General features: G+C 35.5%; 1 protein-coding gene across 1 annotated transcript in view; it reads right to left on the reverse strand.

Annotated features, from left to right (window-relative positions):
• Positions 1–20,969, reverse strand: part of LOC150104963 (uncharacterized) — a 123,882-nt gene that overhangs the window by 89,890 nt on the left and 13,023 nt on the right. The window contains exon 2 of the mRNA XM_090396077.1: positions 6,426–7,248. Within this exon, the coding sequence (XP_090252203.1) occupies positions 6,426–7,228 (803 nt within the window). The 5' untranslated portion in view covers positions 7,229–7,248. The remainder of the gene's footprint in view (positions 1–6,425; positions 7,249–20,969) is intronic.

Here is a 20,969-nt window from a genome sequence, read left to right on the forward strand (position 1 = left end):
AAAGCCTATTAACAATTAATTACAAATATTAGATATTAACTTCCCAACTGTTAAACATGATAAATCAGAATACAAATGATAAATTCGTTACTGTATGCATGTTGGAACATTGCTAGTTGTTGCTATCAACACTGTGGTATCACACGTGCTATATCCTAGGTCCATGGCAGTTTTCAATTTTTGATGAAAGCAGAGGCTTCCTTAAATTTTCTGATGAAACAGTTATTATCAATATATGACACTTTTGTTTGACCTTTTTTTGACCGGTTCACGAGTTAGTCGATCTCTGTCACAGGCAAGTGGTTTTTTTTTCCTCCCAGAAACTCGGGTTTTTCGTCCCGTAAACGCAAGAAAATTGACTATTGAACCCACACTGTTTTCAGACATTAAAAATATTGTGGTAGTGTTAGGGACCATGAGATGGGGGCACTTGTTAGCTGTCTCTTCACTGCATCGCGCTTAACTTAGTGATCACCTTGGGCTAGCTATCTCAGATTGGCTACAAGTGGAGACTGAACTGCACACTCAGTCTCCAAAAGTTAGATAGGGCTAAAACGGCCTCGTTTTAGTGATATGGGAGTGGGGAATAAAAGCCGTTAGCTGATTTATTTATGTTTGTTGAGAGAGTACTCAATGGCCAGTAGTGGCCATTGAGTACTCTGACATACAGATCTCTACTGACCTTCCTGTCTGGCCTACATAACAAATGCCACAAGAGCAATGAATCTCACAGATGACTGTTTTTTTCATGGGGCGACATGGAGGTTTTAAATGCTGCTTCACACCACCATCCATTGCAAAAGATAGGCATAATTAAAACTTTATGAAACAGGGCATACAATATATCAAGCATGCCAATTAAAAGGAATGAAGAACTGCACTGCCTGAAACAGAACTTCGCACTTAATGGTTTTGAACCCAAGATGATCAGAAAAATTCTTAATACATCTCCTGCAACTCCCTTACTTAAAAAAGATTTCAAGAATGCAATCACGTTGCCTTACATCAAAAATGTCATGGACAAAGTGGCTGTGTTGTTCCACAAGCACAACATAAAAGTGGCTTTTTTTTTACCTTTACAAAAAATATCAAGATTCCTACATCCACCAAAACCTTGTCACCATCCCATGAAATAACCAGGCTTCAATGAGATTCATTGCTCTTGTGACATGTGTTATGTAGGCCAAACAGGAAGGTTAGGAGAGATCCACATGTCTAAACACATAAAAGACATTACAAGACAAATTCAAATCTTTAAAATCGCTAAATCTTATGAGATTTACTAACAGCTTCAAAAATGCTTTGATCTGATAAAGCAAGACTTCTTATTCACACTGAAAACAAAAAAATTCATCATCTATAATATTTTGCAGCCATGGCTGAGGTACTTGAATATCGAAAGAGAGAGGCACTGGTCTTATGGCAGATTCCGAGTTTGGGTATATCAAATGTTTGTTTTTCATAGAAAATCCAGATACATTAGTTACACAAAAGTAACAATCTGAGTCAAACTTTAAAAGATGTATAGAGCAATAATGAGGAGGCCACTTTTTATCTTGCTCCTTTCACACCAAAAATAAAAGTATCATAAATTTAGTTTAATCCTTTATCCAAGTGTGAGCAAACAAAGTTTGCGCCTGAAAGTATCTTCAGGACTGGGGTAAGGTGATACAACACCAGGGAAACACCAGTTGTATCACCTTACCCCAGTCCTGAAGATACTTTCAGGCGCAAACTTTGTTTGCTCACACTTGGATAAAGGATTAAACTAAATTTATGATACTCTAACCAAGTGAAAAATAAACTTTCAACATCTTTCTCTAAATCCAGAGTAATTTATTAAAAAAGGGTGGCACACCATTTGGCAACTCCTATAGGTAGAGATGACCTGCGAATGCTTCTGTCTGGTATCTCAGCTTGGGCCTGGCTCCCACTGAAGAGACCTCAATAAAGGTCGAAACTAGTCTGGGTAGTGGTCCTTCCCTTAATGCATAACATTAGACATATCCGCAAGGAGATGTGTTTTGCATTAAAGGAGATACTGAGACAGGATTGTTGGTAGCTTGCTACACCTTTGCAACGAGTTGCCTGGTGTTGTATCACCTTACCCCAGTCCTAAAGATACTTTCAGGCGCAAACTTTGTTTCCTCACACTTGGATAAAGGAATAAACTAAATTTATGATACTCTAACCAAGTGAAAAATAAACTTTTCATCATCAAAATAATGAAAGTATATAGTTCTTATTGCAACATATAACAATAGCAATCCACTCTTGTTTTTATGTCAAGTTTTTAAATGTGACATAATAAATTAAAGAAATGACAGAGTAAAAGAGTGACTTAATGGAAGTAAGAGCTGTACCAGACCAAGTTTATTTTAGAATATTCTTTGATTAATTAATCAGTTAACATTTTTAACATCAATCCCAAAGACAGTTTCAACGCCTATCACATGATGCTACTGTGTATAGGTAAGTGATTAGAAAGAAGAAAGGAATCCATTAATCAGTTTCTTCATTGTAAAGAAATGGGGCAGAATTAACTGGGGAAAACAGCCTGATGAAGACTGCTCCAAAGGACAGAGGCACATGGAATAAAGAAAGAGAAGGAAAACTTGGAGTTCAACTCCAAACTCCATAAGTTTAGAATTGAAATGTTTACAGACACCAAACAGTAGTTACCCATGCACAACCAGAGGAAAGCAGAATGGCAGTGGCCAGTCCAGTGAAGCAATCCATGGGAGAGCAATCAAAGAGTCACGAGAGACGGGTCCATCCACTAAATAAATATCTCTTCTTTGAATGAGATCGAGCACTCTGAGGGAGGACTGGTGCACCACACCAAATGTGAGAATGATACTCTAAGGTTCAGATCCAGAATTTATAAAGTTTCAGGAGTAGAGCAGAAAAGAAGTATTGTTTACAATAAAAAAGAATACCAAACTTTTGGACACTTAAGCAATACAACTGAGAACTTCTATGAAGAAGCTATGGACGTGATATGTCTACTAGACAGACCAGATGTGAAAGCCAACCCAAGAAGAGAAAACTAATCTTGGTTGGTAAGCAGAATAGTATTAAAAGCAAGGAAGAGTGAGGCATGGTCTTCCCCCCCTCCAGGAATAAAGATAGGACTGCATTTTAGCAGCACTAAAATTCACCAACCCACCCTCATCCCACTTGAAAATTGCAAGATTAGTATCCAAGGCATGAGCCACAAAGGATCTAGAACATGGGTGGGCAAAAGTGGTTGATATTGACCCCTAGGGTTCGATGTGGCTATCCAAGGGGTCGATAAATGTCTAGGGGGATCAAAAGGGGGTCAATAAACACCTAAACGCTTTTAAGTAACACCTAATAAACATGCAATACCAACTGGCTGAATTTGTTCCAATGACATTGCTCTTACTGCTGAACTTTCTCACCTATGTCACACCTTCCTGACCAATGGCTATAATCCCCATAAGATAGATAAAATACTAAATGCTCCCCAAAAATCTCCCCACTGTCTACCACAGAAGACTACAACAAAACTGTAAGGCACATCTGAAAAGATATCTAGAGTGCTTAACAAATACCAACTACGCACCATATTTAAACCTTATGTGAAATTGGCAACTCTTATCTGTTCACCAAGGACAGATTTTCTCTGTTATCACATCCAGGAGTCTATGAAGTGCCCTGTTCATGTCATCGAGCCAACTGTGGACATCCGCCTCAGTGAACACAAAAAATATATCCGGCACTTTCGCTATGGCAAGGCGGGTCTAGCAGACTATGCTTTGGATACCCCAGCACACAGGATCAATTGAAAAAAAAAAACAAAAGTGCTGCACAGAAGCTTTTACAAGTCAGAGAGGTTGTTCCTGGAATCAATAGAAGCCTTGAAACATACTCCAAACCTCAACAAGTATGGCTGTATAAATCTACCAAAGATTTGGAAGACAGTTATCCTAAGACCAAAGTAATACCTGCTTTCTCTCTCATTTTTTTTTTCCCAACTTAGATGGCACCTAATTAGGACTTTAGTCTTTGTGTTGCACGCTACAATTACTCATACTAGTCCCAATATTACACCGGATTGCGGTTGTCTTGCTACTGTAACAAACTTTGTTTGTGTGCTCTGAAGATGCTGGATAGAATACTAGCGAAATATTAGCAATTAAGTCAATAAATAGTTATTTTCTTATCAATCTGTGTTCGCATCTATACCGTTAAAATCCAATGAACATGAGAAATTTATTATTGAAAACATTTATTCATTTATTTAACATGATGAGAGGGTCGATGGTCTAAAAGGTTTGCTGATCCCTGATCTAGAACGATGCATCATCTGAGATCTACAAGGGTCAGTAAATGAAGAAGAGGGATGAAGTGCAATGTCATCAGCAAAGCCATGAATGTGATAACATTAGTGAGAGATCACTAATGCATGGAGAGAGGGGCAGAGGCAAAAGCACAAAACCATGAGGTACTGTAGCACTGATGGAAAAAATCAGACAAGCAAAAACCATGACATGAATTGAACAACCAGAAAGGAAGCTAGTAATCCGCTCAAGAAAGGGTAGGAAAAATATCATAAGATGGTATTGGTAAGAAGGTTATAATGCAGACTCGATCAAATGCCTTGGAAATATCGAGACATGAGCTTCTCCAAATGTCCCATGCCCTCTATAGAAAGGTAGGTAACACTGGCAAATCACTGATGAGTCAAGGTAGTGGTAGAAGAAGCATTGTTGATGACCTTCTTGTACCTGTGGTACAAGAAGGTCATCAACAATGTTATCCATAATTATAGAATCACACATGTACCACGGTAAAATTAAATTTACTATGCAGATATTTCATCTTATGTATTGTAAGACATCATCAATAAAATACCGAAGAATATTAAGGAATTTGAATAAAAAAACAGAGTGAATGCAGTAAATTGGAATCCCTCTATGTATATATTTGCATGTTTGTTAAAACTATTGGGCTGAAAATAAAATAGATTAAAATTAGTTAAAATATACCAAGTACCATGTTCTTGTAACTTGTCTTACTATGGACAAAGAGAAAGATCAGTCAAACATATTTCTGAATCTCTGAACATCAGGACCACATCCAACTTATCAAACCTCACAAATCTGGCCTGGCACAACATGGAATTGAAAACACTAGCCACAGGATCCAATGGGAAAACACCAAGCTGCTGCATAGATCCATGTATAAACATGAATGTTTATACATGGATCACTATTCCTAAAGTGTGGGAAATTGTTACCCTCAACTGTATTAAATAAATTTGTAATCTCTTATATTTTTAACTAATTTATTTTAATTTATTTTCATCCCAATAGCCCAAAGACAAGCCTTTATAAACTCAAGGAGCTATAGAAGCTCATCTAGAGCAAGCTTTTACCAACACTGACCATGCTCACAGTGGGACTTGAACCCATAGCCTGTTGATTGGAGAATGGCTGTGCTATCCACTTAGCCAACCAGACCAACAAAAATTACAAGCCAGCCAGGATACTTCATGCAAAAAACACAAAAGATAAGTAATACTATTTATTCAAGGCCACATATTCAACCTGAATATGACAGGCCATCATCAGTGATGACAATAGTTAATTACAATCAGTTAATTACAAAGTAGAATGTGAACAATGGATTGATTTGAAAAAAGTAAGAGCTGTGTGATCTTATACATAAAACGCAATAGTATAACTGAGGAAATATTGCAATATTGATAATTCATTAGCTATTTAAAAAAAAACATTGATGTGTGATTAAAGTAACACTTTGCATATCTTAGATAGAGAGAGACAGTTGTTCTGATTTAAGTTCAGAGGGTGAAGTAAGGCCACAGCACTTTCTGTAAACAAGTGTTAAAATTTATACCGGATACTGATGATCTAAGTGTGTTTCAGGCCACAGGATGTTATGGTGTGTATCTATTCCTTGCTGTGGCAAGTCAAATTTTTCAGATTTGCTGTTACTAATGCAAAATTGGTGTTCTTGTATTCTCTTTTCTACAGGGCATCCAGTATGTCCAAAGAACGATGAGTCAGAAGAAATTTGGTAAACACCAGGAACAGCTAGCAGGCTGAAATATATGGCCTTAAATAAAAAGTATTACTTATCCTTTGTGTGTGTGTGTGTGTGTGTGTGCACGCATGCATGTGTGTGTGTTAATTGAAGAAACCTCTTATCGACAAGCATCTCTTAAACAACAGGATACCTCATGCACAAACTGTGTTTGCATACGCTTGGATAAAGGATTAAACAAGAATATAATTTCTTAGCATGTTTAATTTAATTTCTAACCAAGTAGATAAACTTTCTACAACTATAATAACTAAGCAGTTTACTTATAAAATATGTAATAAGTTTGCAATTATAATTATATAATACTGAATTGAAAATGAAAAATAACTTACTCATCTTGAATATTAGGCTTCAGTAATTCAGGAACCTCTTGAAACCCATTACAACCAGAGAGTTTTCTAATTCTGGTAGTTTCTCTTATATTTGGCCTAGCTTTTGGTAACTGGAATTTTACAGTGGGCTTAAGTATTCTTGACTTTTCAACTTTTCTACTTTTTAGTGCCTGAAATAACACTGAGCTATGATGGTCTTGTTCATCCCTTTCTTCTAGTTTTTGATGAGGAGACTGTTCTTTATCAACTAATGTACTGCTACCATTTGTAGTGATGTTACTAGTGGCTATATTTTCTTTAGGTACATCACTAAATGTTTCTTCATGATGCCTTATAAATGTATCATTTGAATTATCAGACTCTTTCAGTATGTGATTTTCAGTTGTTTTCTTCAATTCTGAATTTGTTTCTTTACATTCTGTTCTATTCCCATCTTGAAGTTCATCATCTATATCACTGTTATCATTCACAGCATTAGTTGCTGATGAACATTCTTCATCAAGTATAATTTTTTTTCTAATATCACCTGTAACAATTTTATTGCATATGTTATCAACATGCTTTTCTTCACAGATAGCAATTACTGGTATGCTATCTGTTTCAGCTGCTGAACTGTTTGTTAACAAAATGTTCACTGGTGATTTGTCATTAAAAGATGTTTCTATCTCTTGATTATCTGATGATGGTACTAACTGTTTTGAAGATGCAGTTTTGGGTGCTGTTAAAACTTTTGTGTTTGTGCTTTTTATACCTCTGTTTCCAGTATTGGGTTTAATCTGAAGCCTAGCTCTTCTGATCGACATGACTTCATTTAGCTATAAACCTGCATAAAACACAAATTTGTGGTTAATGACAATAATAAAAAAATGTTATATATCAGTGGAGTATGCAAGAATGTTTTATAAGAATGGATGTGACTTTTTTTATTAACTTTTATTTTTTGTATTTCATTCTACTATAAATCTCTACATCATATATCATTCTGATACACACAAAGGAATACCCTCTTAAGAAATGCAGACTACCTTAAATCTTTTGCATATGATACTGATATGTCAATTGTAGGCTAAACAAATTTTATATATATATATATATATATATTTCGAAAGCATTCAAAACATTAATACATTTTGGATACCTATTTTTCTTGGTCGTCTAATTTTTTTCTTTCAGTTATATACAGTTGTCAGTGCATAAATCACAACTTCTGATAAGGAAAAAGTGCATATAAAAATTTTCTTGGCATTCATTTCTGTAATAATTATAGTAATCCTGTAATACGTGTCAGGACAAAATTACACGGAATAAAATTGCACTGCAAAAATTACACGAGGACGAAATTACACAAAGAAAATATTACACATAGATAAAAATACACTAAGAAAAAAATTAAAAGAAAAAATACACATGTAAGAAATTAAACAAAAAATTACGCATAGATAAAAATACACTAAGAAAAAAATTAAAAGGAAAAATAGGAAAATATTTACACAAGTAATTTTGAAATTACAAAATTAAGAAATTACACAGGGAAGAAAAAACAAAGAAAAAATTACACATACATAAAAATACACTAAGAAAAAAATTAAAAGGAAAAAATACACAAGTAAGAAATTACACATAAAATAAAATTTACCAAAAATTGTACAAAATTTATAACCAGCAAGGAGTAAATCACTAGTGCAGATTTGGGCAAGGGGATTAGGGAGGTGGTTGAGTTGGACACTCAAAATGATGTAGTGATTAGCTATCCTAATTAGTACTTACCTCAGATTTACAAGGAATAATTTCCTAAGGTAAAACCAATCGACAATTGTTAATCACCATGAACTGCTCAAGAATTTCTAAGAATTGTTTGGGTGAAGGTATATAAGTAAATTTTTGTCTTACATTCTTCAGTTCTAGTTTAGTGACTCGTAATGCAACTAGTGTATAACGTGCGAGTTAATAAATTTCGTGATTAATTTTTTAAATTAATTTTTAATTTACCCATGGCTGATTTCGAGTATGGCGTTAGTAATAAAGGTGGTCAAATTATAATTTACAAAGGATTCGAGTTTGTTCATCACCGTGAAACTGCTATCGGAACTATTCATTGGCATTGTGCAAAAGTTTAGAACTTTACATTGTCGATCGCTGCTCCATACCAGACAACAAGATTATCTGTGAGTCTTCAGAACACTGTCATGTTAATAGGACTTTTGAATCCGAAGCTCATCAACTTGCAAATCAAATGAAAAGAAAAATGTTGAATCCAGGCGCAATGGCTCGTGCAATTATAGCTAACAGTTTAGTGACTGTATCAGACGGATTAAAAATGTGCCTACCAAAGAAGAGCTCCATGATGAGGCGATTAAATAGATCCAAAGCTAAAACAATCGGAAACGTTCCGTCAAATCCAGATAACAAACACTTTGAAATACCAGAGAAATACTCTAAATGGATTATTCATGATTCCAGGGCAGAAGATCCAGAACGTATAATACTAATTGTCACAAGACTCTTCTAGATCAACTTGTAGTTAACGATTTTTGGCTAGCAGTTGATACATTTAAAGTGGTTCCAGAAATATACGATTTGTGGTTAGCAGTTGATACATTTAAAGTGGTTCCAGAAATATACGATTTTTGGTTAGCAGTTGATACATTTAAAGTGGTTCCAGAAATATATTATCAGTTATACAGTATCCATGCGCAATATGATTCAGCCGTCGCTTTTCCTTGTCTACTGGCTCTTCTACCAGGGAAAAAGGATGAAATATACGTGAAGATGCTGAACATGTTACTGGAGAAACTTCCTCAAGCTCGACCACAAAAAATTTTGACCAATTTTGAAACAGCAGCAATGAATGCTTTCTGTGCCGTGTTTGAAAACATCGAAATTGGTGGCTGCTTTTTCCACTTATCACAATCTATTATACGCAAAGTAAATGAATGTGGACTAAAATCTCTATATGAATCCAATCAGTCATTTGCATTAAAATGTTACAATCACTTGCACGTTTGCCAGAAGAAGAAGTGTTAGAAACATTTTTAGAAGTTGCCAATCTGTTCTCTAATTTAGACGAATATAATGAACAAATCGAGCAAGTTCTCCTTTACTTCAAACATACATATATTCGAGGTCGACAGCTCAGGAACGGCACTTATAGACAACCTCTATTCAATATTTCTACTTGGAACCATAGACACTCTGCAGCCAACTGTATAGCTAGAACTACAAATTGTATTGAAGGATGGCACTATTGACTTCAGTCTCTCTTTCAGTGTTCCCATCCAACTGTTTGGAAATTTTTGGATAACATCGTTAAAGAATTATCTTTACAACACACAAACTATTTGGAGCATTTAACTGGTCAACAAAACCCAGGACGTCATAGGTACATTTTGTTAAAACAACGTATTTCAAATATTGTACAAAATTACGACTTTAATAGACGACTGGATTTTTTACGTTGTATAGCTTATATGACTTAGTGTTTGTTTTTTTATTATTTTTTAAAATAAAAGTAATTTTTGCAATATTAAGAAAGTTTATGTGTTTAATTTGACAACAAAATACCAATAATATTTTAATTGAATTAAAGTCAACAGGTAGGTCTTATAAAGTATTACAAAATTATCAGAACTCTTATCTGAAAATAAATATAAAATTCCTCATAAAAATTTAAAAGCTCTAAAGTAAAAAACTTCAGTGTGAATATTCAAATTTGTATAATTTTTTCTTAGTGTATTTTTATCTATATGTAATTTCATCCTTGTGTAATTTTGGCAGTGTAATTTTATCTCGTGTAATTTTGTCCTGTGTGTAATTTTAACATGTAACCCCTGTCATAATATTATGGACAACATGTAGAGCAATAAGTAGTACTTCAAGCTTTTTCTGGGAACAAACTTATTAGGATGGTTTAACAGAAAATTAAGGACAATTACAGGAGCTCTATTTGGCCTAGTCATGTGGAAACATTTCCTAGGCTGCTAGTTAAACTAATTCTGTTTCCTTTACCTCACTATCTAAATGGAAATATCCTTTGAATCACATTCAAAGGATATTTCCATACCCAAAGACTGATGCTATGGTAGTCACTTGAAAATCAGTTAAGATTGTATGAAGAATGTTGTTGAACTTTTCAATGTGTATTGTAAATATTTTCTTAGCTGATTTATGTAATGCCATCCATGCATTACACATTAATGTGTAATGCAATGACATCCTGAACCAAATAAGAGATAATGATAAAAACTGTATCACCACTATGAATATTTGGACATGCAGCAAAAAAAACCATCAGTCTAATACCAAATATGAGGGTGGTCTGAAACGTTCTCAGCGTAACAATGAAAAAAACTAATTTATAATTTCCAAATTATTTTTATTTTTCAACATAATCTCCCTTAAGACTAATACATTTATTCCAGCACCATTATACCGTCTCTGTAGTGGTTCTCAGTAAGATCTGCAAATACCCCTCTACAGCTGCAATCACCTCTTGATTCGAAGAAAAACGCTGACCAGCGAGGAAGAGCTTTAGTTTTGGGAAGAGATAGAAGTCAGAGGGAGCCAAATCTGGAAAATAGGGTGGATGTTCCAACAATTCATAGTGCAGATCCCTTAATTTTCCCATTGCCAAAACACCTTTGTGGGCAGGTGCATTGTCCTGATGAAAGATGATTTTTTTTTCTTCTGCAAACCGGGTTTTTTCTCATGAATTTTTTCGTCTAGTCTGGTTCAAAGATCGGAATAATATTCCCCAGTTATTGTTTTACCCTTTTCAAGATAATTAATAAACAAAATGCCTTCAGCATCCCAAAACACCGATGTCATGACCTTTCCTGCTGATGGAACCGACTTTGTCTTCTTTGGAGTTGAACAACTGGCTTCTGTTTTTTTTTTTTTTTTACTGCTGTTTGGATTCTGGTGTGTAATGGTGAATCCAAATCTCATCCATAGTAATAAATCGATGCACAAAATCAGTTTTATTCTTGCTAACATGCTCCAAGCACTGTTCAGATTTTCATGCGAGTGCATTTTTGATCTGCTGTGAGCAAGCGCAGCACCAATCTTGCACAAAGCTTTTTCATATGCAATTCTTCGTGCAAAATATATCCTACACGTTCTTTTGAAATGCCTATAGGCTCAGCAGTTTCATGCACTTTGCTTGCCAGTCATCCAATACCATATCGTGCACTTGATCAATGATTTCTGGTGTTGTTACACTTTCTGGACGTCCTTCACATGGATCATCTTCAAGGCTGGTACAGCCACGTTTAAACTCGGTAGCTCATTTCTTAATTGTCAAAAACAAAGGAGAAGAGTGCCCTTAAACTTTTATGAACTTCGAATGAATTTCTTTCGCCGTTAAACCTTCTTTTAGAAAGAATTTTATACAGGCATGATACTCAATTTTATCCATTTCAAGGGATACAGACAACACTTTTGCTTCAGACAGCTGTATAAAACAAACTACAGTGGTACCTTGGATTGCGAGTAACTTGGTCTGCGAGTGTTTCGCAAGACGAGCAAAAATTTTCAATAAATTTTAACTTGATAAACTAACGACGTCTTGCAATACAAGTACTGTATTACCTATACGCTTTGTCTGCCGAGCGTCACGTGATCACAAGACGCTCAGGATTGTGGGTAATTGTCTCGCATGTGCGGTCTCAGTCGGCATACAACATTCGTGCTAGCATTGTGACCACGTGTGTGCGCGCGTAAAGCATTTTTTTATTTTGTGTCCAAATGTAGTGACTGTTCTTTATTAACTGTACTACGACAATGGCTCCCAATGAAGAAAAGGGTTGAAAAGAAAGGCGTTAAGAAGGAGATGATTACCGTGGAATAACTTCCACGGTAATCATCTCCTTCTTAAGAAGGAAATAATCGGGAAGCACAAGCAAGGTATGCAAGTGGCTGCCATCGCATTGTCATTTGAACAGATTAGTTTAGCCTTGTTGTATAGTGTCTTAATAACTCCATATTGTTGTGGGGGGGGGGGGGGGGGGCAATTGAAATTCCAAGTAACACAGTACATGTAAAGTCAAAGGTTTTTCCACCACAGTTAATCCGTTAACGGCTCTAAAATCGCCGTTCAGGGATTAATGGCAAAGGGATAATTGCATGATATAGATGCAGATGAAGTTTGGATCCATTAAAATTGAATTGGCAACTATGCCGCGGAATCTTGTCTGGAAGCAGTGCAGTATTTTTGTTTATTCAAAACGTATATAATTACTTTTCATCTTCAACAAGAAGATGGAGTATACTCCTTAAACATTTAGATAAAAAAAATCTTTAACAGTTAAAAGATTAAGTGAAACGAGATGGTCCACAAGAGCTGACACTGTATTGCTTTGAAACTGTGGATATAAACAACTTAAAGAGGCATTACTTGAAGTATCCATTTCTCCTCATGAAAAACCTATTTCTAAATTAGAGCTCATCACTGGCTGATAATTTTGACAATTCAGAAACAGCAATTTTAACAGTTGTGTGGGATGAAAATTTACAAAGAATAAATGCTACTAGTAAATCTCTACAAGATCCCGATATGGATTTGTTTTTAGCTAATAATTTGTTACAGCCTTTAGCTGGTTTTATTTTAGATATAAGAAATAGTTTTTGCAGCTTTAAATGAAGAAGCGAATTTATTAACAGATGAGACAAAATTTAAATATGAGAAGGAAAGAGTGAAAAAACGAAAAAAAAAAAGTCACAAAATTTCACAATCTAACGATGAGATTACTCGTATATTACATGGGAAAGAAAATTTCATCATTAATACTTTTAATGTCTTTGCGATAAGCTAATTTTGGAAATTAATACAAGAGAAAAAAATCATTTAAACAGATATGTTTGGCATTTTTTTGAAGAAAGATATAGATCAAGATAAGTACAAGACTAGTATTAACAAAATTTTACAAACTTATGGGACTGATATTTATTACTGAAGTTAAGCAATTTTTAATAATGATAAAGGGAGAAAATTTTTCAATTAAAATATGTACAAATTTATAAACGATGGGTTAAAGTCTACTTTTCCGAATGTAGAAACAATTCTAAAAATATTTTTGAGGATTTCCTATTTCAAATGTAAGTGCTGAACACTCATTTTCAGTGTTGGAACGAATAAAAAAATTTAAAAAGCAACTTGCACCAAAATAAAACAAGTGACCTGTCGTTATTCTGCATTAAATCAGACGTAATAGACTCGATTAATTATGACATCATTTTAGATATATTTGCTAAAACCAAAGCCAGAAAAAAAAAAAAAAAAACTTTTAGTTATTATTTTTCTTTTTAAATTTAAACTGATATATATATATATATATATATATATATATATTTTTTTTTTTTTCTTTAAATGCAAATATATGTATACCAATGTTGTGTTATTTTTAGTTTATTAAAATAAGTTACTATGGAAATGTCGCCTTTTATTTTCAATAAACTAAAAAAAAAAAAAAAAAAAAGCACATGAATTTGATTAACTGAAATAGACTTGTTCTTTTGAAACCTCATTTTGAGCCTAGGGCCTCCAAAATTATAAATGCGGCCCTGCATGTGGTAGGTTTTCATGGGGCAGAGTTTAAGGCTTTCTCTTCAAAAGTCTCCATAAAGAAGTTGGCCAAGGGTAGGGAGGGTGGTGAACCCATGGCTATCCCCTCTATCTGTTTGTAGAATTTTCCCTGCCAAATGAAATAGCCCGAGTTCATTGTGAACTGAAATAGGGCTGAGATATCGGGGGGAAATTTGGCTTGGATGAGCTCTAAAGTTTCCTTGAGTGGGACATTTGTGAATAAGGAGGAGACGTCAAAACTGACCATTATGTCAATATGTTGGAGTGTAAGGTTTTCTGCACACTGGATTTGAAGTGGGCTGAGTTTTTTATGTGTGATGGTGTTGCCAGTACAGTGAGTGAGCGCTTTGGCTAAATGTTTGGCTAATTTGTACATGGGGGAATCAATGCCATCCACTATGGGACGTAATGGCACATTTTGTTTATGTATTTTTGGGAGCCCATAATCACTGGGGGGGGGGTCTAGAGTTAGGGCCTCAGCCCTAAGAAACATGCCAAACCTCAACAAATTTGGATGCATGAGAATGCCCCAAAATTTGGGAGACGTACATCTTGAGAACTTCAGCCCAACAGCCAAGAATACCTAATATGGCCCACTAGGGGACACCATCAGGACTTTAGAAAAAACAGTAGTTTCCTCGCTTCTACCTCATTTGCTGTTTTTAGTGCCTACGTGCACATCTTAATCTTATGTTCCCATGAAGATGGCAATGTGAAGTTGCCAAAATACAGAAAGTATATATTAAAGTTTATTTATATTCCAGTATGCGTTGTGAATTATTACTATTATTACGGGCAACTCCAGGGAGTCATTAGACTCATCGAAGGAGGCCCCAAATCATATTCATCACAACTATTCGACATTCATACAGTATCTATCATACCTCGCCTTAAACTTATTCACTGTCACAGCATCCACCACAGACTCAGGGAGCACATTCCACTCATTCACTACTCTAAAAGTAAAGAAGCCAGCTCTACCACCTTTACTAACCACACTTTTGCCCAGTTTCCATGGATGTCCCCTAGTCCTCCCACAACCAGCCCTGTTCTCAAAAATATCTTCTGAATTAATTTTATAGAAACCCTTCAATAATTTGAATGTCTCAATCATATCTCCCCTCCTCTGCCTATCAACCAATTTTTGCAACCCACAAATCCTCAACCTGTTCTCATACGGTTCATTCCACAGACCTGCTATCATCTTGGTCACTCGCCTCTGGATCCTCTCCACCTCCTCCCCATCAAGAAGAAACCTAGGTGACCAAATCTGAGCACAGTAGTCGAGATGGGGTCTTATCAAGGCTCGATACAGAGGAACAATAACCTGCTTGTCTCTGCTTGTCAACGTATTCTTCAGCAACCAAGTGATTTGATGAGCTGATTTGGCCACTTTTGCAATGTGTCCCCTAAATTTCAATTCCTTATCCACCAACACTCCTAAATCTCGTGCCTCATCAATTTCTTGGAGCACGGTTCCACCAATGCAGTAAACTGCCGCCAATCTTTTCGCCCCAAAATGCATAACCTTACATTTTGCCACATTAAATTGACATCCATTCTCCTTAGCCCAGACCTCCAATCTATTCAAATCATCCTGCAAAATTTTGACGTCATCTGCATTCACTATTGCCCTACCCAACTTCGCATCATCCGCAAACAAATGAACTGTTCCTCTCAGATCCTTTCCTATATCATTTATGAACAAATTAAACAGCAGTGGTCCAAGAACAGATCCTTGTGGCACACCACTAGTCACAGGCCGTCTTGTGGACTCTACTCCTGAGTAAACCACTCTCTGATATCTCTCCGTCAACCACCCTCCTATCCATCTCACCAACCCTATGTCCATTCCCATATGCTGCAATTTACTGATTAGAATTCCATGTGGTATCCTGTCAAAGGCCTTAGCAAGGTCCAGTAGAATCACTGTAAACCCATTACCCTTATCCAGTTCAGCCGTCACTGTGTTATAATACGTGAGCAAGTTACTGAGACATGACCTACCCTTCACAAAAAAGAATTCCTTAAGTTATTTAATAATCATGTAAGTGATGTATATATATGTACTCTTGATTACATTTCTCTTGAATATTTTACATTACTGTTCTGTCAGTGTTAATCTTATTTAACAGTCTTTCAAAAAATAATTACCTTGGACATCTAGAATAGCGTTACATTCAATTTAATTTTGCCTTTATAATCTCTGATTACTTTTGCAGTGTTTCCTTAATTTATAAGCTTATCAAAACACCAGAACATTTGGCCACCTTTGTGATATTTATTTTCTTTACTACTGCAAGTTTCCAATGACTTTTGTTTAGCTATTTTCCCACACAGCTTTATTAAATTTGTCTCTGTATTCTATAAGGACATGCTGACTTACTTACCAGGAACTTTTATGATTTCATCTTTTTTCCAGGATTGCCTGTAACGTTTTTGTGTCTGCTATGAAGTTCCAATTGTTCTATCCTTCTAAGATATTTTGCACACGTTTCTCTGGCAGAATCAATCAATGTTTGTCTAAGATTTTAATGACTGGATCTCTTCCATTTTCTTCTTTCTTTCTTTTTGTATAGATGAGTTCCACAGTTTGTTTCAAAGCTGCTCGACTTTCTTCATAAAACTTCTTTCGTAAATGTTTTTCTTTTCAATGTGATACTCGTTTTTAATCTGCTCAAACTAATGGTGACTCTCATATATATCCTTAATCATTCTGAAGATATCACCAGCAATAAAAATATACTATGATTTTTCTTATTTCTTGTGTTATCTCTCAATGTGAATGATTTATATTTCTTTTGTATTTTTATTTATTTTTACATAATCCAGAAATCCTGCTCTAGAGAGACAAGACATGGAACTTTTTTTTAAACCATTTCAACAATGGTGGTCACACACCAGATGATGAAATTAATATCTGCCACCTAAAGAAAATCACAAATATTCATGCCCATGGCAGGATTCAAACTCACAGCCTGTTGGCTGGAGAGCAGATATGCTAATCACTCAGCCAACCAGTTCATAATCAGTCCATATTCAGAATAGAAATACAACAGGTACTATCCGTTAATATTAGGCATTGTTCTTCTCTCCGAATTTTTACAAAACATTTCTATATATTTGTTGCTAATTTTCTCCTCTACTGTTAAGGTCTCCAACAAGAACCAGCTTTTGTTAGCTGTCCTCTAATGACTCAAACTTTTCTACATCTGTTCTACTTAAATTTAATAACTCGCATAACAAATCTAGTAAATAAAGGTCATCAATAAAGACTATTAAAACTATGGAAATGAGCAGGAAAACAGAAAATGTTAGCCTAAATTTTATGACTTCTGCTCAAAAACATCTTAAATTTTTGGATTCCTCTTGTATATAGTTTTATATTTTGGTATTATGCATAAGAACTGTTTATTTTTACCCAAGTGTTAGAGAATTCTGTGTTGCTATCATCACAGCCACCATTATGTAACTTTCTTGTTTAATGTTATTCACTGTAGAAGTGGTGCTATGCAGTAATTCTGCATGTATAAAACTCTGAACTGTGCACTGGCCAAAGGCTAGACAATATTGGAAACTGCTTTAAAGACTAGAAGTGGTTTGGTTTGTAATCAGCAAAGTAGAGGTGCTCTTCATTAGGTTATATTATGGCCATTTTGATAAATAAGATTGTGACCTATGGCAAACCCTAAACTTTCTCTCTTCTCTTTTTTATATTGACTAGAATGCTAATGCTTAATGTCATATATTTTGGTTGTTAATGAGAACTGCCAGGATGACTGCCATTGAAGCAATTAGCTTTGATCTTATTAACTGTCTGTATGTGATAATGTTAAATAGTACATGGAGAGAGTATCAGCTGATCTAGCAGATGCAGCTGTAGTCTCATTTCCTTTAATATCAATGTGGCTAGGAATCTAGCACAACTAAACATCCAAAATTAAGGGTTTTCATTTTGTACAACAGGTGCAACACCTCATACAGCACTGAATGTGAATTATACATAGGAGAGGACATAGCCTGTATAAATTACACACTTTTGGTAGTGGTTTTCTTTTATAAGCACAAACTCAAGCTGAATGGTATGCAACTCTGCAATCAGTTGGGATCTGATAGAGGTAGTAATGGAAAGAAACACAGCAGCACAGATATCAGTTCTTGAGCCATCAGTATAGATGGGCAAAAAACCAGAGTTGGCTGCTCTGTGTGCATTAAACAATTGCAGGTATCCAGATGAGGGAGTATGAGACTTCTGTAGTTGACAAAATAAGAGGTTGCAGGATGAAGTGCAAACCTGCCAAAATTCATACCAAAAAGACATGGCAGTCTGATGTGCGAGATATTTGAGCTACCCATCTTTCCATATGATGAACACGTTATCAACATATCTCCACCATATCGAAGGTATAGGTGAAATGTTGGAAAATATATCTTTTTCAAATTTTTCCATAAATAGGTCTGCGCATGGTGGTGACAGGGGACTACTCCTTCTGATTATTTGTATACAATGTTATTTACTATGAAGAAATTTGAATTCAGGCAATGATGGAACAAATGGGTGATATCCTGAGGGAAGAGATCCTTAAGAATGCTTTACGTTCCGGTCAATGATCAGTTTAGATGTTATTTCTTTATTTACAAATGTGCCTCTTTCGGAAAGCATGGAATTACTACAACAGGAATTTCCTTCAGACATTGTAAATGTATTTGATTTTGTAATAAATTCTGGTTATTTTTCCATTTAAAAATAAGTTGTATCAACAAATTGAAGGAACAGCAATGGGTAATCCTCTTTCTCCTGCTATCTCCAATTTCTTTATGGAACATTTTGAACAATGTATCTTTGACAACATTTCTCCCAGACCTACTCATTGGTTCAGATATGTCGATGACATTTTGCTGTATGGAATGGCTCTTCAGATGAACTTCAACAATTTCTCACTAAGTTAAACGCATTTCATCCTAGGATCAAGTTTACCCTAGAAGTAGAATCAAATAAGCAGTTAGCCTTTTTAGATCTTCTAATTCTTCGCCAACCAGATGGTAACCTACATTTCTCAGTTTATAGAAAGAAGACTCATACAGGCCATTATATCCATGCGGAATCTCATCCCCATCCCAGTCAAAAGGAAGGCACTATTAAAACACTGGTTCATCAGGCCCACTCTTTTTGTTCTTCAGACGATCTTTTACAGAAAGAACTACAATATATAACTTCTTCCTTTCTATCTAATGGTTATAAGAATTGTTCATTAAAAGAACTTTGAGTAGTTTTAATATGTCTTCCTCTTCAAACACAGAAGAAGAAATAGCGCGCATTACTATCCCTTATGTACAAGGCATCAGTGAACGTATAGCAAAAGTTTTAAAACCACTGAATATTTTTGTTGCCTTTTGACCGTTTAGAAAAATCTCCACCTTTCTCACTTCTCCTAAGGACAAGCTTCCATATCTTAATCATCCAGGTGTCTACCAGATTCTGTGCTCTTGTGGATTATCTTATTTCGGACAAACAGGAAGATCTGCCTCTATTCGGCTAGAAGAACACCAATCTTATATTGAATACTTTAAACCTAAAAAGTCTGGACTTGCAGAACATGCCATCTTCACTAGACACAGAGTTCATTGGAGAAAGACAAGAGTTCTTCACAAAAGTCAGTTTCTCATGGAACGCCTTTATAAAGAAACATGTGAAACTCTACTTCATTCTCCTAACTTAAACAGATCCGACGGCTTACGTCTATCCCCTTTGGGAGATAGTACTTTACAAATCAGGTAATCTTTCCTAACTTTTTATTGTATTGATTTTTTTTATTTATTTATTTTATTTATTTATTTTTTATTTTTTAGGAAATTTATTGACCTTTTTAGTTATCTTACACCAGCTACTTAGGTGGCACTTTTTGGAATTGTCAGTTATTGTTTAATTTGAGCTTAATGTACTGAAGATGCCTGTGACACACAGGCGAAAATTATACTATTAAATAATCTTTTTACGAGAGTTTTTTCCATTATTAATTTTGTATCGATATGTCTACTCACAGTATACCTCTTTTAAAACTTATAGCTGACACGTTTAGCTTTTTGTGCAAAGCAAGATTTTTTATCATGCTCTTTACTACCACATCAGGCATAGTTGAGATACCCTGCTTTTACAGAGATCAGAGACTTAAGTGTATCAAAAGTAAGGATGATGGCCACCTGGTTCCAACCAGGAACTTCTTTACATATCAGGATGCACCTCACACTAGTCACTCCTTGATCTTTAAGCTCTGAACTTCATCATGAACATCAAGAAGATCCCATTCTAATATCACTCCTCTACTAGAGTTGAGTGTTTCGTGAGACATCACTATGATTGGTATTGCACCCCTTGAGGTTGCTGACGTGATGTTTCCACAAGGATATCACCAGAACATAATTTCTTAACAGTTTAAGGAGATCCTGCTAATCCTTCTAAATAAAGAAGGGTAACATTTTTCCTATTGGCTTCTCACCTGTTGTGTGGATGATCAAAAACACTGATACATTTATACTAGTATCATATATCTTTTGTTTCTTACTTCTGTTACCAAATGCTGTATTTATGGTATCAGTACTTAGCTGGAACTTTGTTAGGGTGCCCCTGAAACACTTGAGGATGAAGAATCCATACTCAAGAGGTTTTGACCAGAGCCTTACACTCGTGGAACCACACATGGATGCCCACTGACCTGCACTCAAGAGTGGAGTGACAGGATTACCTCGAATGCTATACCAGCACTACAGCAAGCCCTGGATCCTGACTCCGGACCATGGAGTGAGAGACTTACTGCAACACCACTAGACTCCTTGTAGGCAAGCTCACTAGATAACTGATCCCAACTGGGCCACACAGGATTGCTCAGTCTTGCCAAAGTAATGCAAAACTTTGAGGATCCTCCCTTTCCGAATTTTCACGTGTTACATGCCGTGGCAAACATAGC

The sequence above is a fragment of the Typopeltis vanoorti genome, chromosome 7 (assembly GCF_054136105.1).
Source record: "Typopeltis vanoorti isolate ZY-2024b chromosome 7, IOZ_Tvanoo_1.0, whole genome shotgun sequence".
NCBI lineage: Eukaryota > Metazoa > Arthropoda > Arachnida > Uropygi > Thelyphonidae > Typopeltis > Typopeltis vanoorti.